Below are 16,998 nucleotides of genomic sequence, written 5' to 3' on the forward strand. Positions count from 1 at the left end.
ATTTTTCACTTATTTTCAAGTCCCAAGAGAAATGGACTTGTTTGTTTTTACTATTATTTTGTGCTGCATTAAATGGTTACTGAGCAGCATTAGTGAACACTAGAAAACCACATGAAAACTCTTTATATTTAAAAAACTAGTAGTGTTTTGAAATTAATGCATCCATAATAATCGTGATAACTGTGAAACCGTGATTATTCCTCAGACTGTAATCGTACATCTAAAATCTACAATCGCTGCATCCCTAAGTCAGTATATTGATTATTGTGACCGGCCTACACAAGAGTTAAGTTTTATCTTTGATCCATGTAGACAAACATGCCTTATGTAATGCTCACTGCAAATATGTGTTTGCAGATCTGAACAGGATTTTTGTTCAGAGTGAAAAGCTCACACAGAGATGTTTTTTTCTCTCCTTTACTGATCAAGAATCTGTCCAGCCATCTGTTCTGGCAAGAGAAAAGAAGAAGAGCAAGGAAATAACAGGCAGAAAAGCAGGCGTCTTGTCTTGGTATTAATTGGCTTGGATGGATGTGGAGCTTATGTGACTGAAATGACCCTGTGAATCGGCACATTTTAAGATGTCAGAAACCGGAGAGTCCGAAAATCTCCCAGAATGCACCATGGAGGAAACATCACCTCAATGCTGTACTACAAACACTGAGGACTGTCAAAAGTCCAGCCAAGTAATGATCAGTGGTGTAAAGTAACAAACTACAAACACTCAAATTACTAGTAGCTTTTCTCAGGAATTGTACTTTACTAAATAGATTTTTTTACATTTACTTGAGTACATTTTTAGGGCTGTATCAGTGTGTTTTTATTCACATGTAGGCACTAGTTTATACAGTACACTCTCAGAAATAAAGGTACGCGAGCTGTCACTGGGGTGGTACCTTTTCAAAAAGTACACATTTGTACTTCAAAGGTCCATATTTGTACCTCAAAAGTGTATAATAGTACCTACAAATTTTAAGAGGAACACTTTTGTACTTTTTAGGTACTAATATGTACCCTTGGGGTATTAATATGGACCTTTTAGATACAAACCAATACCTTTCGAAAAGGTACCACCCCAGTGACAGCTCATGTACCATTATTTCTGAGAGTGTATGTTTATTTATATATTTTCAGCTGTGATTGTCTAAGTTCATACAGTTATTAAGTAAATAGATTTATTGCGCATAAAAAATGGGCAAAAATCCAGTGGTGATTTACGTCGAATTTGAAGAAACACATCAAGATAAAAATAATACAATATACAAAACACAGCAGTTTGAGCTATCCATAAGCGCTAGATAAGTTAACGTTAGCTACCCGCGGTTTATAACATGCTGCAATGTTCACTTAACGTTAATTAGCTGGCTATCATAAAGGCTGTGTCACGCTGAATGGTGTTATTAATCGTAACTATGTGTCTTTTCGTTCTGCTTAATCACGTTTACTGCTTTTTAAAATAACTGCGTAACACAATACTTGTACTTTTACTTTCAGTATTTGAGTAGTACATTTTTAAATTTACTACTTGCAATACTTAAGTACAAAAAATGTTGAATTCTTTAGTACTTCCACTTAAGTATGATGCTTAAAGAGCACTTCAACTTCTGCTCAAGTCACTTTTTCGATAGAGCACTTGTACTTTTACTTAAGACTCTGGGTCTCTAGTACTTTATTCATCTCTGCATATATGTAATTTGCATGTATTTCCATAGATGTAATAGTATATTAATGTTTCATTTTCAAATAAATGTTCAAATTGTATGAGTATAAGGTGGAATAATTGTCACAGTATAATGCTCTTATAATTCTTCTCGAGTCCTTTCAGTAGGGCTAGTTTGCTTTTACGTTGAATAGTATTTACAACAGATACATTTACCTGCATTACATTTTTCTTTGGCAATTTACATTTACTTAAGTATGCTTTTTTTGTATTCTCTCACTGGTGATAGTACCCATCTAACCAATTTAGCATCTTTGATTTAAGTTTTCTCTTATATTTTTGCAGCCAAAATCAGAGGATAACCACGAACAGCTTACAAAGAAACAGAAGGTAAGATCGGAGTTCAATGGAGTCTTTAAAACACCCTCCATACAGAGCATTTCGTTTTCGTTTATATGCTTATTTACCTTTCTGTCTTCCCAGCCATTTATGTTAGATTGATGTGGCTATACGCAGCCGAATATTGCTTTTTCAATCATTCTCTCTCCTCGGCTGTTTGCTAGCGCCTGCTTAACCTCGACGGTTATGTGTCTCAGTCAAAATGCCATTAGTAAACATTGCGTTCAGTCCCCTGATAGCACAAAGTTACCCAGCGCCATCATATAAATCACATCAGCAGCTCTCAGGCAGTCTGGGAGCAGGTCCAAATAGGTTAAAAATAGCGTAGTTACACTTTTCACCCTGTATTGTTGATCTGGGGATGGAGAAACGCAATCACCAGAGTATTAAAATCACTGCTGAATTTGCAGGAAAATAATGGCCAGAGCTGGGTAGATTACTTGTAATTTGTAATCAGTAATGGATTACAATTAATATGACGATTTGTAGACTCAAGTAGAATCTTTTCGATTTTACATTTATGGTAAAGTAATCAGATTACTTTTGGATTACAAGTAGATTACTTTTGTGCTTATTTGATGCCATATTAAATTTGTAGATTTTTCTTTTATGCCAAAAAGTCATTAGAATGATAAGTAAAGCTCATGTTTTGTGAAGCAATTTTGTAAATTTCATACTGTAAATAAATCAAAGCTCAATTTTTTGATTTCGCATTGCTAAGCACTTCATTTAGACTATTTAATTTATGCAATTAAAGTATACATTGATGGAAAGCTTATTTTTTTTCAGCTTTCAAGTGATTCATAAATCTCAATTAAAGAAATTGACACTTATTACAAATTACTATCGGCTAAATTTGTAGTCTGAAGTAGAATTTGTTGGATAAATTTCTTAGGTAAAGTAATCCAAATATTTTTGGATTACAAGTAGATTACTTTTGTGCTTATTTGATGTCACATTGAATTTTGGATTTTTCTTTAAAGTAGTAGTAGTATAGTAGATCAGTATTTCTAGTTCTTCTTGTATTTAGTTCATTAGTTCAGTGTTTTCTATTGTAAATAAATCAAACCTCAATTTTCGATTTGTGATGTGCATTGCTGAGCACTTTATTTAGACTATTTATTTATGCAATTTTAAAAGTATACATCAATTTAAAAAAAAAGGTTTTTATTCAGCTTTCAAGTGATCCATAAATCTCAATTAAAGAAATTGACACTTATGACAAATTACTAATGGCTAAATTGCTAGTCTGCTGCAGAATTTATTAGATTGCACATTTATGCTAAAGTAATCTGATTACTTTTGGATTACAAGTAGATTACTTTTGTGCTAACTCTTATTTGATGTCACATATCAAGTTGTGGATTTTTCTTTCATGCCAAAAAGTCATTAGAATGATAAGTAATGATCATGCTCTGTGAAGATGTTTTGTAAATTTCATACTGTAAAATTAAGCAAAACTTAATTTTTTGATTTAGCATTGCTACACACTTCATTTAGACATTTAAATTTATGCGATTAAAGTGTACATTGATGGAAAGCTTCTTTATTCAGCTTTCAAGTGATCCATAAGTCTCAATTAAAGAAATTGACATTTATTATAAATCACTAACGACTACATTTGTAGTCTGAAGTAGAATTTCCCAGATAAATTTCTTAGGTAAAGTAATCGGATTACTTTTGGATTACATTTTTATTACTTTTGTGCTTATTTGATGTCACATTATAAATTTAGGATTTTTCTTTGATGCCAAAAAGTAATTTAAATCAGTAAAGATCATGTTCAGTGAACATATTTAGTATTTGTTACTGTAAATAAATCAAAACTCAACTTTTGATTTGTAATGTGCATCGCCAAGCACTTCATTGAGACGTGATTAAGGTACACATCAATGGAATGCTTGATTGTGATCCATACATTTAAATTGACACTTATGACTAGTTTTGTGCTTTTTTGGCATTGTTTTCATATATTTTACCAACAAAACCACAGTAAATTACTATAAAGAAGAGTCAGGTTAGTAGTCTAATAGGCAACCGCAATACAAAAACCACATCATGAAACAATATGAGGTGTGTGTCTGTGTGTGTGTGTTACAGAATAAAGGGAAATTAATTCGAAGCGTGGCTGTATGTGACGAGTCTGTTTCCACAGATGAGAACAGCAAGGTAGGAATCACTGTAATCATGTGTGCACTCTTTCTGTAATTATTATTATTGTGAGTTAATATTTATTGATGGTTCATATGTGAGTAAATCAAGACTATTGCTCCGGTAAATGTCCGAATAATCTCCTAAAGTTTAAATCAGTAGTTTAAGATAACAAGGCTTTTAATCCCATGCTGATGTGTTTGTTGTTGTCGAAGTATCTGAGCCATGAGATTTAGACTCTGGAAAGTGAGCGGGGAGCAGCAGCTCATTTGCGTTTAGTTTTTGCTTCCACCCAAAAAAAAAAATCAGCCTGTATATCTTGATATAATACATTATCCATGAGTTATTCTTGTACAAATGATGAAATAGGACTACTCTGAATCATTACGTTTGTTCCCCGAGTAGATCTGTATGTGTGAGTGCATGGTATAATTTGTGAAGGAAATATGTTCTGTCTGTTCTTAGGAAAAAGACAGCAAGACAAGTATATCTAGTAACCATGGCGACAGTCCTGTGTGCGATGAGGTGGAAGAGGAGAAGAGCATCACATCTAAAAAAACAAGTTTATCCAAAGGTAATTTACCTTGCATGTGTGTATTTGTGAGATTCTGTGTATAGATATAAAGATAGATGTGGATAGGGAGCTATTTATGGGTAATTTTTCAACTACGGGCACTTTTATGTCCTTTGATCATATATCCAAAAATATATATAGTTCTGTTCAAATTCCTCTTTCTTTGTCAAACTAACAATAAAACCTACTTTAAAAACATTTACTACCTTTTTATTATGTATTTTTCATATTATTCAGCCTCTTTTTAGGTGTCAAAATCACTGTTTTCACCTTGTCGCACACCCAGAGTTTAAAACTCAACAATGAAAATAATATTTTCAGCTAAAAAATGTTTTTAAATATTTTACTAGAAAATTGTCACATATTTTTGCTGGCTTGTGGAGAATCCCTTTAAAGCTATTGCTTATTTCTGGAACTGTTTTTTTATTAGAACACAACACAAAATCAGAGATGCATCAGAAATAGTCAGTAATGATACAGATAGATACTTAAAAGGTTAGGGAGGGGGAAAAAAAATTGGGACATTTGCACAGTTTCATTTTGAAACAATATATACAATGTATATTGTGTTGAAGTTATTTATAAAATATATGTTAAAGTAAATAAAAATAAATAAAGAAAGAAAATTAATAAAATAAAAATTAATTAATAAAAATAAATAAATAAATAAAAAGGAGGGGGGTGTGGGGGCAATTGGAAGAAATCTTATATACTTATCGTGTATGTAATGTAGCTGTTTATTAAATCTATGTTGTATGTTTAAAGTTACTCATGTATAATTGTTAGAATTGGGTTCCATCTTGCTTTAAATGTATTCATCTGGAGTCTAAGGCAATAAGTTATTCTTTCCATTTCATAAATTTAATTTTTTTTTATCCATTGGTCATATGTAGGTGGGTCTTATCTGAGCCAGTTTGACGTGATACATTTTAGTGCTGCAGAAAGCAGTATTTGAAATAAATAAATACTTTTTCGTTCCACCATGCTTTCAGGCACCATACCCAGGACTGCCACAGCTGGATCGAAAATAATATTTTAAAAGATTATTATTTATCTGGTATCTATTACTGTATCTTAATGAAGATATGTAAATATTTAATAGTTATTAATGTGAGACTATCATCAATATTATTTTATACAAAATATAGCTGTCGCACAGTCTCAGTGTCATTTCCACCACAACACTGTAATGTCGCTTTAAAAAGTTTGTGTGAGAGATTATTTAGGTGGTTTCTATGAAAATGAATAGTGCCATCTGAGAACATCTTCAAGAAGGAGGGAATTTACGTTTTTATTAAAAACACTTTTGAGATAAATATTACTTGATAAGGAAATACATTTATTCCATGTGATTTCCGAACATGTTGTACCTTCAAAGATGCTTTTAAAAGCCAAACAAAATGAAGGTAAATACGAGTGTTTTGTATACATGAAAGGCTAGCATCAATTCAAAGCTAATCGGTGAAGCTATCTTAAATTTTTTCACAATAAACTGTTGAAATGTCATTTCCACCACTCTTATTTCCATCACCACACACATTTTTAAAAAAATATTTAAAAGTTTCTCATCACACATTAAGTGTATCCACAATGTATAAGTTCATGCTCTGTTTAATATACAAATTTAGTTTATTTTTTTTCTAATAAGCTTTTAACCAAGTTAATATTACTTTTTTTATATGGGTAGCAACTGAAATCTGCAGGAAGGTGGCTCTCCAGCAACAGGGTTTGCCACCCCTGCTCTAGAGTGTGACAGGTGTACAATTCAGTATACAGCTAATTTATTTCATTGACAAATGTAGAATTATTATATGTATTGTGGAAAGATTGGTTAAACTAGACATAAAACAGATCTTAGACAATGTTTGACTGCTATCATTTATTGCATTTTGAAATAAGCTGTATATTTAGATGTGCTGGAATTGACATTTGTTCTGTTCACAATGGAAATAATGTTTCTCTTCTCATCTAAGTTTGTCCTCTTACAGATCTTAAAACTAGACAACTTGTTTAAACTTATGAGGCTATGCTACCTTAATTTAGAACAAGTGTTTTACTCCACTTCACAAGGCTAAAAGTGCCCGTAGTTGAAGAATGGCCCTTATATGACTTTATTCAATATTACTTTATATTGATCTTAAATGAATTTGCAAAGGGCAGCACAGTTGCTCAGTGGTTAGCACTGTTGCTTCACAGCAAGAAGGTTGCTGGTTTGTTGGCGCCAATAGTCTAGAGGTTAGTGCGTCGACATTCTGTAAAACACCCAGGTGCTCGCGGCGACCCGAGTTCGATTGCAGGCTCGAGGTCCTTTTCCGATTCTTTCCCTCTCTCTGCTCCCCAAACTTTCCTGTCTGTTAATCTCCACTGTCCTGTCAATAAAGGTGAAAACCCCTAAACGATAATTATTAAAAAAGAAGAAGGTTGCTGGTTCGAGTCCCGGCTGGGCCTGTTGGCATTACTGAAAACATATGCTGGAATAGTTGGCGATTCATTCCGCTCTGGCTAAAGGACAATGAATGACTGAAATTGCAAATAATTTTAAACATTTTGGGGTCTGTAATATTCTTGATTACCTTGTGATTGCTGAGGCTGCATTTATTTTACCCTAAATTCAGTTAAAAAAAAAATGTATAATAAAAAATTATAATTCAAAATAGCCGATTTAGTCCAGGAGACACTGTGGTTCAGTGGTTAGCATTGTCGCCTCACTGGTTTGAGTCCTGGCAGGTCCAGTTGTCATTTCTGTGTAGAGTTTGCATGTTCTCCCCGTGTTGGCGTGGGTTTCTTCCGGGTGCTCCGCTTTCCCCCACAGTCCAAACACATACGCTATAGGTGAATTGAATAAGCTAATTTGGCCGTCATGTATGTGTGTGAATGAGTGTGTATGGGTGTTTCCTACTGCTGGGTTGCAGCTGGAAGGGCATCCCCTGCGTAAATCATGTGCTGGAATAGGTGGTGGTTCATTCCACTGTGCCGACCCCGATTATTAAAGGGACTAAGCCGACAGAAAATTAATAATTTATTCCAGTGATGAAAGTTTCATTTTCAGCATCATTACTTCACTCTTCAGTGATCCTTCAGAAATTATTCTTTATTTATTGATTCCTTTAATAATTTTAATCATTTAAATATTTTCATTTTGTTTTCTTTTACATCCTCAATAAAATTTGTCTGAATATAATAATACTGACACAATGTCTGAATTTTATCATACTGTATTATTTGAAATAAAATAAAGTGTGAATTATTTTTTGGTGTAATTTGGATTTATCTCCAGTCTTTTACATATCTTACATTTTACGCTTCTGCAAATCGTTTCAGAGCCCAGTCTAGAGTACACTGACTCCACCGGCATCGATCTGGAGGAGTTCTTGATCACTACTTTGAGGAGCAGTCCCAGGTCAGGAAAAAATCTCTTTATTTCCCTGCTTCTGCTCATGCTGAATCACTTTGTTCTTGTGTTTTAGTTATTTATTTTTTATTATTATGTGTTTTTGTGATGAGAATTGAGTCTTCATAATCGCATGATTTCTGAAGGAAATTATGTATAAAAATATTATTTCAGACATAATTGACACTACCTATTCTTTTATGTATTATCTGTTTTTTATTTTATTATTATTCTTTTTTTGTGTGTGTAAAATAATTTAATTTTGTTTATGGGGGAAGGGTTGGGAATAATATTTGTTTAAAATTTTCTGTTAAAACTATCCTGCTATTAAGTTTAAGTATTAAGTTTTAACCATTAAGTTTATATATTAAGCTTAATAAACAGAATTCTTGCCAATATAAAAACATCCATGGCTATTATCAAGGTTAAAATATAGTAATTAATAATTTTATATTTCTGTAAAATAATTGTATGAATTTAAATAAACAATCTTGATTTAAAATTGAAAAATTGGGTAACTTTAAATTAAACAAAGCATTACCTGAAAAAAATATCCGTAAATGTATTCCTAATGTTTTCATTTCTAATCTGACTTTTGAAAAATAAAATTAACCAGCATTTATATCAATCTCATCATGATAAATGAATGGGACTTCAGCTACTCTGCTTTAATTTTTATTTATGACATCTGTATATCAGATTGTGTTTTTTGAATTACAGGGACAGGCTGATGCTCTTAAAACTGGAGCAAGACATGACTGACTTCATGACCGACAACAGGTACTACTAAGACATGGTACCAATACAAACATATAAGACAACCAAAATGTATGAGTCAATCATAACAAGTACACAGTGCCTTTAATGTAGGCCAGGGGTGTCCAAACTCAATCCTGGAGGGCCGGCGTCCTGCAGATTGTAGCTTCAACTTTCCTCAACACACCTGCACTGATGTTTCTAGAAAGCCTAGTAAGAGCTTGATTAGCTATCCACCAGGTGTGTCTGATTGGGGTTGGACCTAAACTTTGCAGGACACCAGCCCTCCGGGACCGAGTTTGGGCATCCCTGATGGAGACAATAAAAGCTTTTTAAAGAAATGTAAAGTCGTCATGAAATCAAAAAGAAGATAGACATGTCTGTATTGTGATGTCATGCGTCTCTCCGTAGCTCCTATAAGAAGTTTCCTCAGATGTCCTCATATCACCGGATGCTCGTCCACCGGGTCGCTGCTTATTTCGGTCTGGAGCACAACGTGGACCACAGTGGCAAAGCAGTGATCATCAACAAAACCTGCAGCTCCAGGATGTATGTGTCTGGAGCTTATATTTCCACCTTTTCCCACTCATCCCTGCTGAAAAATCCAGCCTAATCCAGCCTAGGCTTGTTGGCTGGTTTAAGCTGGTTGACCAGCCTGGTTTTAGAGGGGTTTTGGCCATTTCCAGGCTGGTTTCCAGCCATTTCCAGCCTGGTCTTAGCTGGTCAGGCTGGAAAATTACCAGCCAAATCCAGCTACAACCAGCTTGACCAGCCTGGATTAAGCTGGATATAGCTGGTTTTGGCTGGACTCCCAGCTTGGCTAGGCTGGTCTCCCAGCCTGACCAGCTAAGACCAGGCTGGAAATGGCTGGAAACCAGCCTGGAAGTGGCCAAAACCCCCCCAAAACCAGCCTGGTCGACCAGCTAAAACCAGGCAACCAGCCTAGGCTGGTTTAAGCTGGATTTTTCAGCAGGGTCATGACTACTGGGTTTCAAAGTGAAGTTTTTATAAACTAATTTCGAGAGGAGCAGGTGACCTGAAGTTTTAAACCTTCATGAGTTTCATTCTTCTGTTGAACACTAAAGAAGATATTTTGAAGAATGTTAGAAACCTGTAACCATTGACTTCCATTTGTTTTTCCTATGAAAGTTTTCAGCTTTCTTTAAAATATCTTCTTTTGTGTTTAGCAGAAGAAAGAAACTCAAAGGTTGAAACCATTTGAGGGAGAGTAGATAGTGAGTAAATATTGGTGAACCATCCCTTTAAGGAATCGGTCGTGTGTGTAACAACATTTTTCAGACCAGAACATCGATTTGCTGAACATGTTCAAGAGGAGAAAATGGAAGAAAGAAGATTAATATTAAGGAGAGACGCTAGTCAGGAGAAAGAAGACGGTCAGGTATAAGCAAATACATTCATTCATTCATTTTCATTTTGGCTTAGTCCCTTTATTCGTCAGGGGTTGCCACAGCGGAATGAACTACCAACTTATCCAGCATATGTTTTACGCAGTGGATGCCCTTCCATCTGCAACCCATCACTGGGAAACACCCATACAACCATACATTATTCACACATATCTAATACACTACGGCCGAGGCTCGAACCAGCGACTTCTCTTGCTGTGAGGTGACCGTGCTAACCACTGAGGCACCGTAGCGCCCCTGAATAAATACACTCTTCTGAAAATAAAATCGCTGATGGTGGCTCCATTAGTGCTCTGAGGTTTGTTAACTTCTGTCTGCTGGTGTTTTTATAGCTGAGAGTTCCTTCACTTAAAGAGCAGATGAGGAGCCGGTCGATAGAGGAGCGCGAGGAGGAGTATCAGAGAGTCCGAGAGCGCATATTCTCACAGGACGTAAGAAAACACTTAGTGGAAATGCAGCACGCATAGTACAACATTAAAGTTTGCCTGCTGATTTTCTGCTGTCTTTGTTTTCAGGCCACTTGCCTTTCGCAGAGTGTTTATATTGAGACCAGGTAAGAATTTATGTATTTATGTATATATATATATATATGTGTCTATATATATATATATATGTGTATATATATGTGTGTGTGTGTGTATATAGAGCAATATCATACGAGTAGCAGTGCGATATGGCTGTATATCAGCACTGGTGGGAGGTGGCGCATATATTTCTACATTTTTAAACAAACATTTGCCTTTAAGTTATAAATAAAGAGGTCCCATATGAGTGAGTACATTTCAGAGTAATAGGAAGAATAGTCCTTTACATGTGTTCACTCTAAATAAACTACTCATTGAAAAAAAAAAAAAAAAATATATATATATATATATATATATATATATATATATATATATATATATATATATATATATATATATATAAATAAATATATATATATATATAAATATATACATATATATATATATATATGTATAGAAAAATCTTTAAATCTAGAAAAATCTTTTGAACTTTTTGAACATTCCCAGAAAAGGACTTTTTTCAAATCAAAAATGTATAAGAAATGAATGGGAAACACCTCAGCTGTTCTCCTTCTATTTTTATATGTGTTTGTAGAGGTCCGGATGACGGCAGTGTTCTCACTGAGACTCAGAGAAGACGGCAGCTCTTCAGGTGAGAAATTATTTTTCTCCATAACTCAAACTCTCAACATCTGTCGAAGCCAAAGATTGTTCTCTGATGGGAAAAGCATCTCGATTAGCTGAACCGATAATCACAAATACAGGTGTTACTCCTCATGAGTCATATCTGAGTACTTTGGACAATTTATGTGTGATACTACATAGAAATCTCTATTAATGCTATTAAAAAAAGTTAAAAAAGGCTAATTTTACAACTCCTCTAGAGGTAAACTGTTGCGTTTTTACCTTTTTAAATCCGTTTAGTCAGTCTCCAGGTCTGATAGGAACAGACAGACATTTAACTGACTATAAGAAACTTGGCAAGTACATGTCAACTTACACTAACCCCAACCCTAACTGTCTACTTATCTAATCAGAATTAGCTGACACGTAGATGCAATGTTAGAAACGGACCATCAAGATAAAGTGTGACCCATATTCTTTTACTACAAATAGGAGTGTGTTGTCTTTCCCAAAATTAAATTTGTTGGCATGTTTGTGCTGTCCTGCAGGGGCGAGCGGGACGGTTCGGGTCGTCTGTCCGGCAGCAGGCAGAGCAGTTTTGAGCTGGACTGTCACTGGAATAATGACCCTCGACCCTGGAGCAGCACAGATTCTGACAGCCCGACGTGGAGCTCCAAATCTGCACACACTCGCTCAGACAGCAGCTCCAAACTCTGCAAACCAGGTGCAAAAATAACACTGGCCGTCATGTCCATTTCAGTCTCGCTGAGAGATAAAAACTAGCCAAAAAAAAGGCATTGGAGTGTTATTCTGGGAGCTAGTTATGTAGAATGCAGTTCAGAAGATTTTTTTTGGAAATATTATACAAAAATCATAAGCAAAATTAACAGTTATTTATATAAAATATATGTCGTGTAAAATACACACACTGGCCACATTATTAGGTACACCTGTCCAACTGCTCATTAACGCAAATTTTTAATCAGCCGATCACATGGCAGCAATTCAATGCATTAGTTCAAACTGAGCATCAGAATGGGGAACAAAGAAGATTTAAGTGACTTTGAACATGGCATGGTTGTTGGTCTCAGACGGGCTGGTCTGAGTATTTCAGAAACTGCTGATTTACTGGGATTTCCACACACAATCATCTCTAGGGTTTACAGAGAATGGTCAGAAAAAGAAAAAATATCCAGTAAGCGGCAGTTCTGTGGGCGCAAATGCCTTGTTTGCACAGGAAACTGAGGCTACAATTCACACAGGCTCACCAAAATTGGACAAAAAAAGATTGGAAAAAGCGTTGCCTGGTCTGATTCTCGATTTCTGCTGCGACATTCGGATGGTCGGGTCAGAATTTGTGTCAACAACATGAAAGCACGGATCCATCCTGCTTTGTATCAACGGTTCAAGCTGGTGGTGGTGGTGTAATGGTGTGGGGGATGTTTTCTTGGCACACTTTGGGCCCATTAGTACCAATTGAGCATAGTGTCAGCACCACAGCCTACCTGAGTATTGTTGACCATGTCCATCCCTTAATGACCACAGTGTACCCATCTTCTGATGGCTACTTCCAGCGGGATAACACACCATGTCATAAAGCACAAATCATCTCAGACTGGTTTCTTGAGCATGACAATGGGTTCACTGAGATCTGGTGACTTTGGAGGCCATTTGAGTACAATCCAATAGATCACCTTTGGGATGTGGTGGAACGGGAGATTGGCATCATGCATGTGCAGCTGACAAATCTGAAGCAACTGTGTGATGCCATCATATCAAAATGGACCAAAATTTCTTAGGTATATTTCCAGTACCTTGAGAATCTATGCCACGAAGGATTAAGGGGTCCAAACCTAATACAGTGGCCAGTGAGTGTTTAATAGGTAATTTTTTTCGCTTAGAAAATATTTAAAATAGAGTTAAAATTTCACCTAAGTGTTGTTTGCAGAGCAAGAACATTTTCATAGTATTTCCTATGATATTTTTTTTTGGAGAGTTTTATTTCACTTGCAAACTGTTGAAAGATTAGTTTACCCTTAAATGAGAATTCTGTCTTAATTTTTCACATTTTACTTGTTGCAACTATTATGAGTTTCTTTGCCATGATGAGAGTACTTGTTTAAAAGAAGAAAGATGAAATAAGAGAGGGAGAATTTAGTTCTTAAAAATGTGTTAAATCTTCAATCTGTTTAAATGCATTTGATAAATATTTCAAAAATACTACATTTCACAGGAGGGCTAATCATTTTGTCTTGGTATAATGACAAATTTCTAATAATTTAATAAATCTAATTATCTTTGCGATGAGGACAGTTAATAATATTTTACTAAATATTTTTCTAGACTGCGAGGCAGTGGTGCAGTAGGTAGTGCTGTCGCCTCACAGCAAGAAGGTCGCTAGGTCGTAGGTTCAAACCTCGGCTCAGTTGACGTTTCTGTGTGGAGTTTGCATGTTCTCCCTGCCTTCGCGTGGGTTTCCTCCGGGTGCTCCGGTTTCCCCCACAGTCCAAAGACATGCAGTACAGGTGAATTGGGTAGGCTAAATTGTCCGTAGTGTATGAGTTTGTGTGTGAATGTGTGTGTGGATGTTTCCCAGAGATGAGTTGCGGCTGGAAAGGCATCCGCTGCGTAAAAACCTGCTGGATAAGTTGGCGGTTCATTCCGCAGTGGTGACCCCGGATTAATAAAGGGACTAAGCCGACAAGAAAATGAATAAATGAATGATTTTTGTAGACACTTCTATACAGCTTAAAGTGACATTTAAAGGCTTAACTGGGTTAATTAGGCTAGTTAGGGTAATTAAGCAAACCACTGTATAATGATGGTATGTTCTGTAGATGATTGAAAAAATATTGCTTAAGGGGGCTAATAATATTGACCTTAAAATTAGTTTTTTTAAAAATTAAAAACTGTTTTTATTGTAACCAAAATAAAACAAATAAGACTTTCTCCAGAAGAAAAAATATTATAGGAATTACTGTGAAAAATTCCTTGCTTTGTTAAACTTAATTTGGAAAATATTTAAAAAAGAAAACAATAATCACCGGAGGGCTCATAATTTAGACTTCAACTGTATATAACCCTTTAAGTACAGCAGCACTTGAACTGTATTAACACTAGCTTGATGATCAAGTCCTCCAGCATGATTTAAGATGTCTTCACATCAGTTTCACAAACATCTTATTAAATAAGTGACCCATAATGCCTCGTAATGTGTGTGTGTGTGTGTGTGTGTGTGTGGTCTGATTGATTCAGCAGTGTCAGACTCAGCTCTGTCATACGCTCCATCCAACAACAACAACAACAATCCGACTTATATTATCGTGCCTGCTGAATCATCAATACCTCCTGGGAGCATCTTGCTGAATCCGCATACAGGTACACGGCACGCAAACATCATCCTGCTTATAGGAGCTGACTCAAACAAACACTGATTCATCTAACAGTGGATGTGTCCTTCAGGGCAGCCCTTTCTGAATCCTGATGGGACTCCTGCTGTTTATAATCCACCAGTGAGTCAGAAGTCCAGTATCCAGCTTAACCCAGTGCAGCCGCAAGCCCCGCCCCCTCCACCTCAGCAGCAGCCAATAGTAAGCCATGGTGTCCCACAGGTGTGTGTGTTGGGGTCGTTTTTGATTTCTGATTTTGTTGCATTCGTGTGTTGTACACTTTTGGGATGCTTATGTTCAAGCTGGTTTTTGATATGTTAGCATTTATCTGACGTTCAATTACAGTTTTTTTATAATCGCTATGATGTTTTTTTCAATACATTAAAAAGTTTTCTAAACTCTTAACACAGTTAGCACAATATTCATCTTCGTTGGCTATACAGTTTTACACATTTCTTGTTGCTTTGACTTTATTAAAATCAGTCACATGTACAATCCTCTCTTCTCTTTAGGTTCAATACTCGTCAGTGTCATACCTTCCACCTCAGCAAATGAACGCTTCTACCTCTCAGCAGCTCCCTGTAGAACAGACTGTGAGTGATATCAATCAAATCACTTTTATTGTCACATCAGCAGCAGCACGTGTGCTATGATGAGTGAAAAGCTTAGGTGCTGGCTCCAGACAGTGCAAATACAACAACAGTGCAAAATACAGACAGTGCAAATACAACGACAATGTGAAATTGACAGCAATATGTGCAATAAATAGGTGTCTACATGGTTGTAGGCAGTATTGTTTCAAGTATGGATTGGTTAAAGTGCAGTGCATGCTACATATTGAAGGTTGTGCAGTGAGGGGTATGGAAGAGTCTGTGTGTGGTGTGTTAAGTGTTCATCAGCCATATATATATATATACACATTTCTAGAACTGCTCGATCGTGCAGATTCACACTCTACAACATCAGAAAGGTCCGACCCTTCCTATCTTAACATGCAGCTCAACTCCTTGTTCAAGCTCTTGTTCTCTCCAGACTGGACTATTGCAACTCCCTACTAGTCGGGATCCCAGCTAGCTCTATCAAACCTCTTCAGCTGCTTCAGAACGCAGCAGCACGAGTGGTCTTTGATGAACCTAAAAGAGCACATGTCACTCTGCTGCTCATCCGTTTGCATTGGCTGCCAGTTGCTGCTCGCATCAAACTCAAAGCTCTGATGTTTGCCTACAAAGCGACTTCTGGCTTTGCTCCTTCTTATCTGCTCTCACTTCTACAGATTTATAGGCCCTCCAGAAACTTGCGTTCTGTTAATGAACGTCTCCTCGTGGTTCCATCCCAAAGAGGGAAGAAATCTCTTTCCGAACGCTCACGCTCAATCTGCCCTGTTGGTGGAATGAACTCCCTAACTGCATCAGAATGGCAGAGTCACTCACTGTCTTCCAGAAACGACTAAAAACTCAACTATTTAGTCTCCACTTTCCTTACTAATCTGCAATTCCCTCTCTGACTCCTCCACTAACTACATTATAAAAAAAATAAAAAAAAATTGCTATTGTTTTGCTTCTTACACTTTCTTTACACACCTGAAACTTGCCTACAGCACTTATTCATTGTTGCTCTTATAGTTGTGTAAATTGCTTCCTTGTCCTCATTTGTAAGTCACTTTGGATAAAAGCGTCTGCTAAATGACTAAATGTAAATGATAGTCTGAGGGAAGAAGCTTTCCTTCAGTCGGCTGGTGCATGATTGGATGCTGCAGAACCGTTTGCCTGAGGGTGGCAGAGAGAAAAGTCTATGGCTTGGGTGGCTGGAGTCACTGATAATTCTCTTGGCTTTCCCCATGCACCACCTGGTGTAGATGTCCTGAAGGGAGGGAAGCTCACCTCCTATTACGCGTCCCGCAGTTCGCACAATCCTATTTAGGCCTTTGCGATTGCTGCTGGTGCTAATCACATAGCAGGTCGTGATATAGCCAGACAGGATGCTCTCCACAGTGCAGGTGTGGAATGAGCGGAGGATGTGGGGGCTCATTCCAAACCTCCTGAGACGCCTGAGGAAGAAGAGGCGTTGTTGTGCCTCCCTCAGCACTGCGTCTGTGTGAGCAGT

The 16,998-nt window shown here is 36.5% G+C and overlaps 1 protein-coding gene and 1 long non-coding RNA gene across 2 annotated transcripts in view; one reads left to right on the top strand and one right to left on the bottom strand.

The window, feature by feature from the left end:
* The first annotated feature begins 431 nt into the window (after window positions 1-431).
* arpp21 (cAMP regulated phosphoprotein 21) overlaps window positions 432-16,998 on the top strand; it is a 22,706-nt gene continuing 6,139 nt past the window's right edge. Inside the window, 16 exon segments of the mRNA XM_087296023.1 lie at window positions 432-562; window positions 564-686; window positions 2,006-2,050; window positions 4,160-4,228; window positions 4,676-4,784; window positions 8,106-8,184; window positions 8,896-8,955; window positions 9,343-9,480; window positions 10,231-10,330; window positions 10,691-10,789; window positions 10,874-10,911; window positions 11,478-11,534; window positions 12,055-12,230; window positions 14,765-14,884; window positions 14,969-15,117; window positions 15,408-15,488. Coding sequence (XP_087152149.1) covers window positions 554-562; window positions 564-686; window positions 2,006-2,050; window positions 4,160-4,228; window positions 4,676-4,784; window positions 8,106-8,184; window positions 8,896-8,955; window positions 9,343-9,480; window positions 10,231-10,330; window positions 10,691-10,789; window positions 10,874-10,911; window positions 11,478-11,534; window positions 12,055-12,230; window positions 14,765-14,884; window positions 14,969-15,117; window positions 15,408-15,488 — 1,452 coding nt within the window. The 5' untranslated portion in view covers window positions 432-553.
* The window catches only part of LOC147832661 (uncharacterized), a 3,777-nt gene continuing 358 nt past the window's right edge, over window positions 13,580-16,998 (bottom strand). Inside the window, exons 1-2 of the long non-coding RNA XR_015517223.1 lie at window positions 14,242-16,998; window positions 13,580-13,850 (exon numbers count right to left, since the gene is read on the bottom strand). The exon at window positions 14,242-16,998 is cut by the window's right edge and continues 358 nt beyond it. This is a non-coding gene — a long non-coding RNA (uncharacterized LOC147832661). The remainder of the gene's footprint in view (window positions 13,851-14,241) is intronic.

This window comes from Danio rerio, chromosome 19, assembly GCF_052040795.2.
Source record: "Danio rerio strain M-AB ecotype USA chromosome 19, GRCz13ab, whole genome shotgun sequence".
Classification (NCBI taxonomy): Eukaryota; Metazoa; Chordata; class Actinopteri; order Cypriniformes; family Danionidae; genus Danio; species Danio rerio.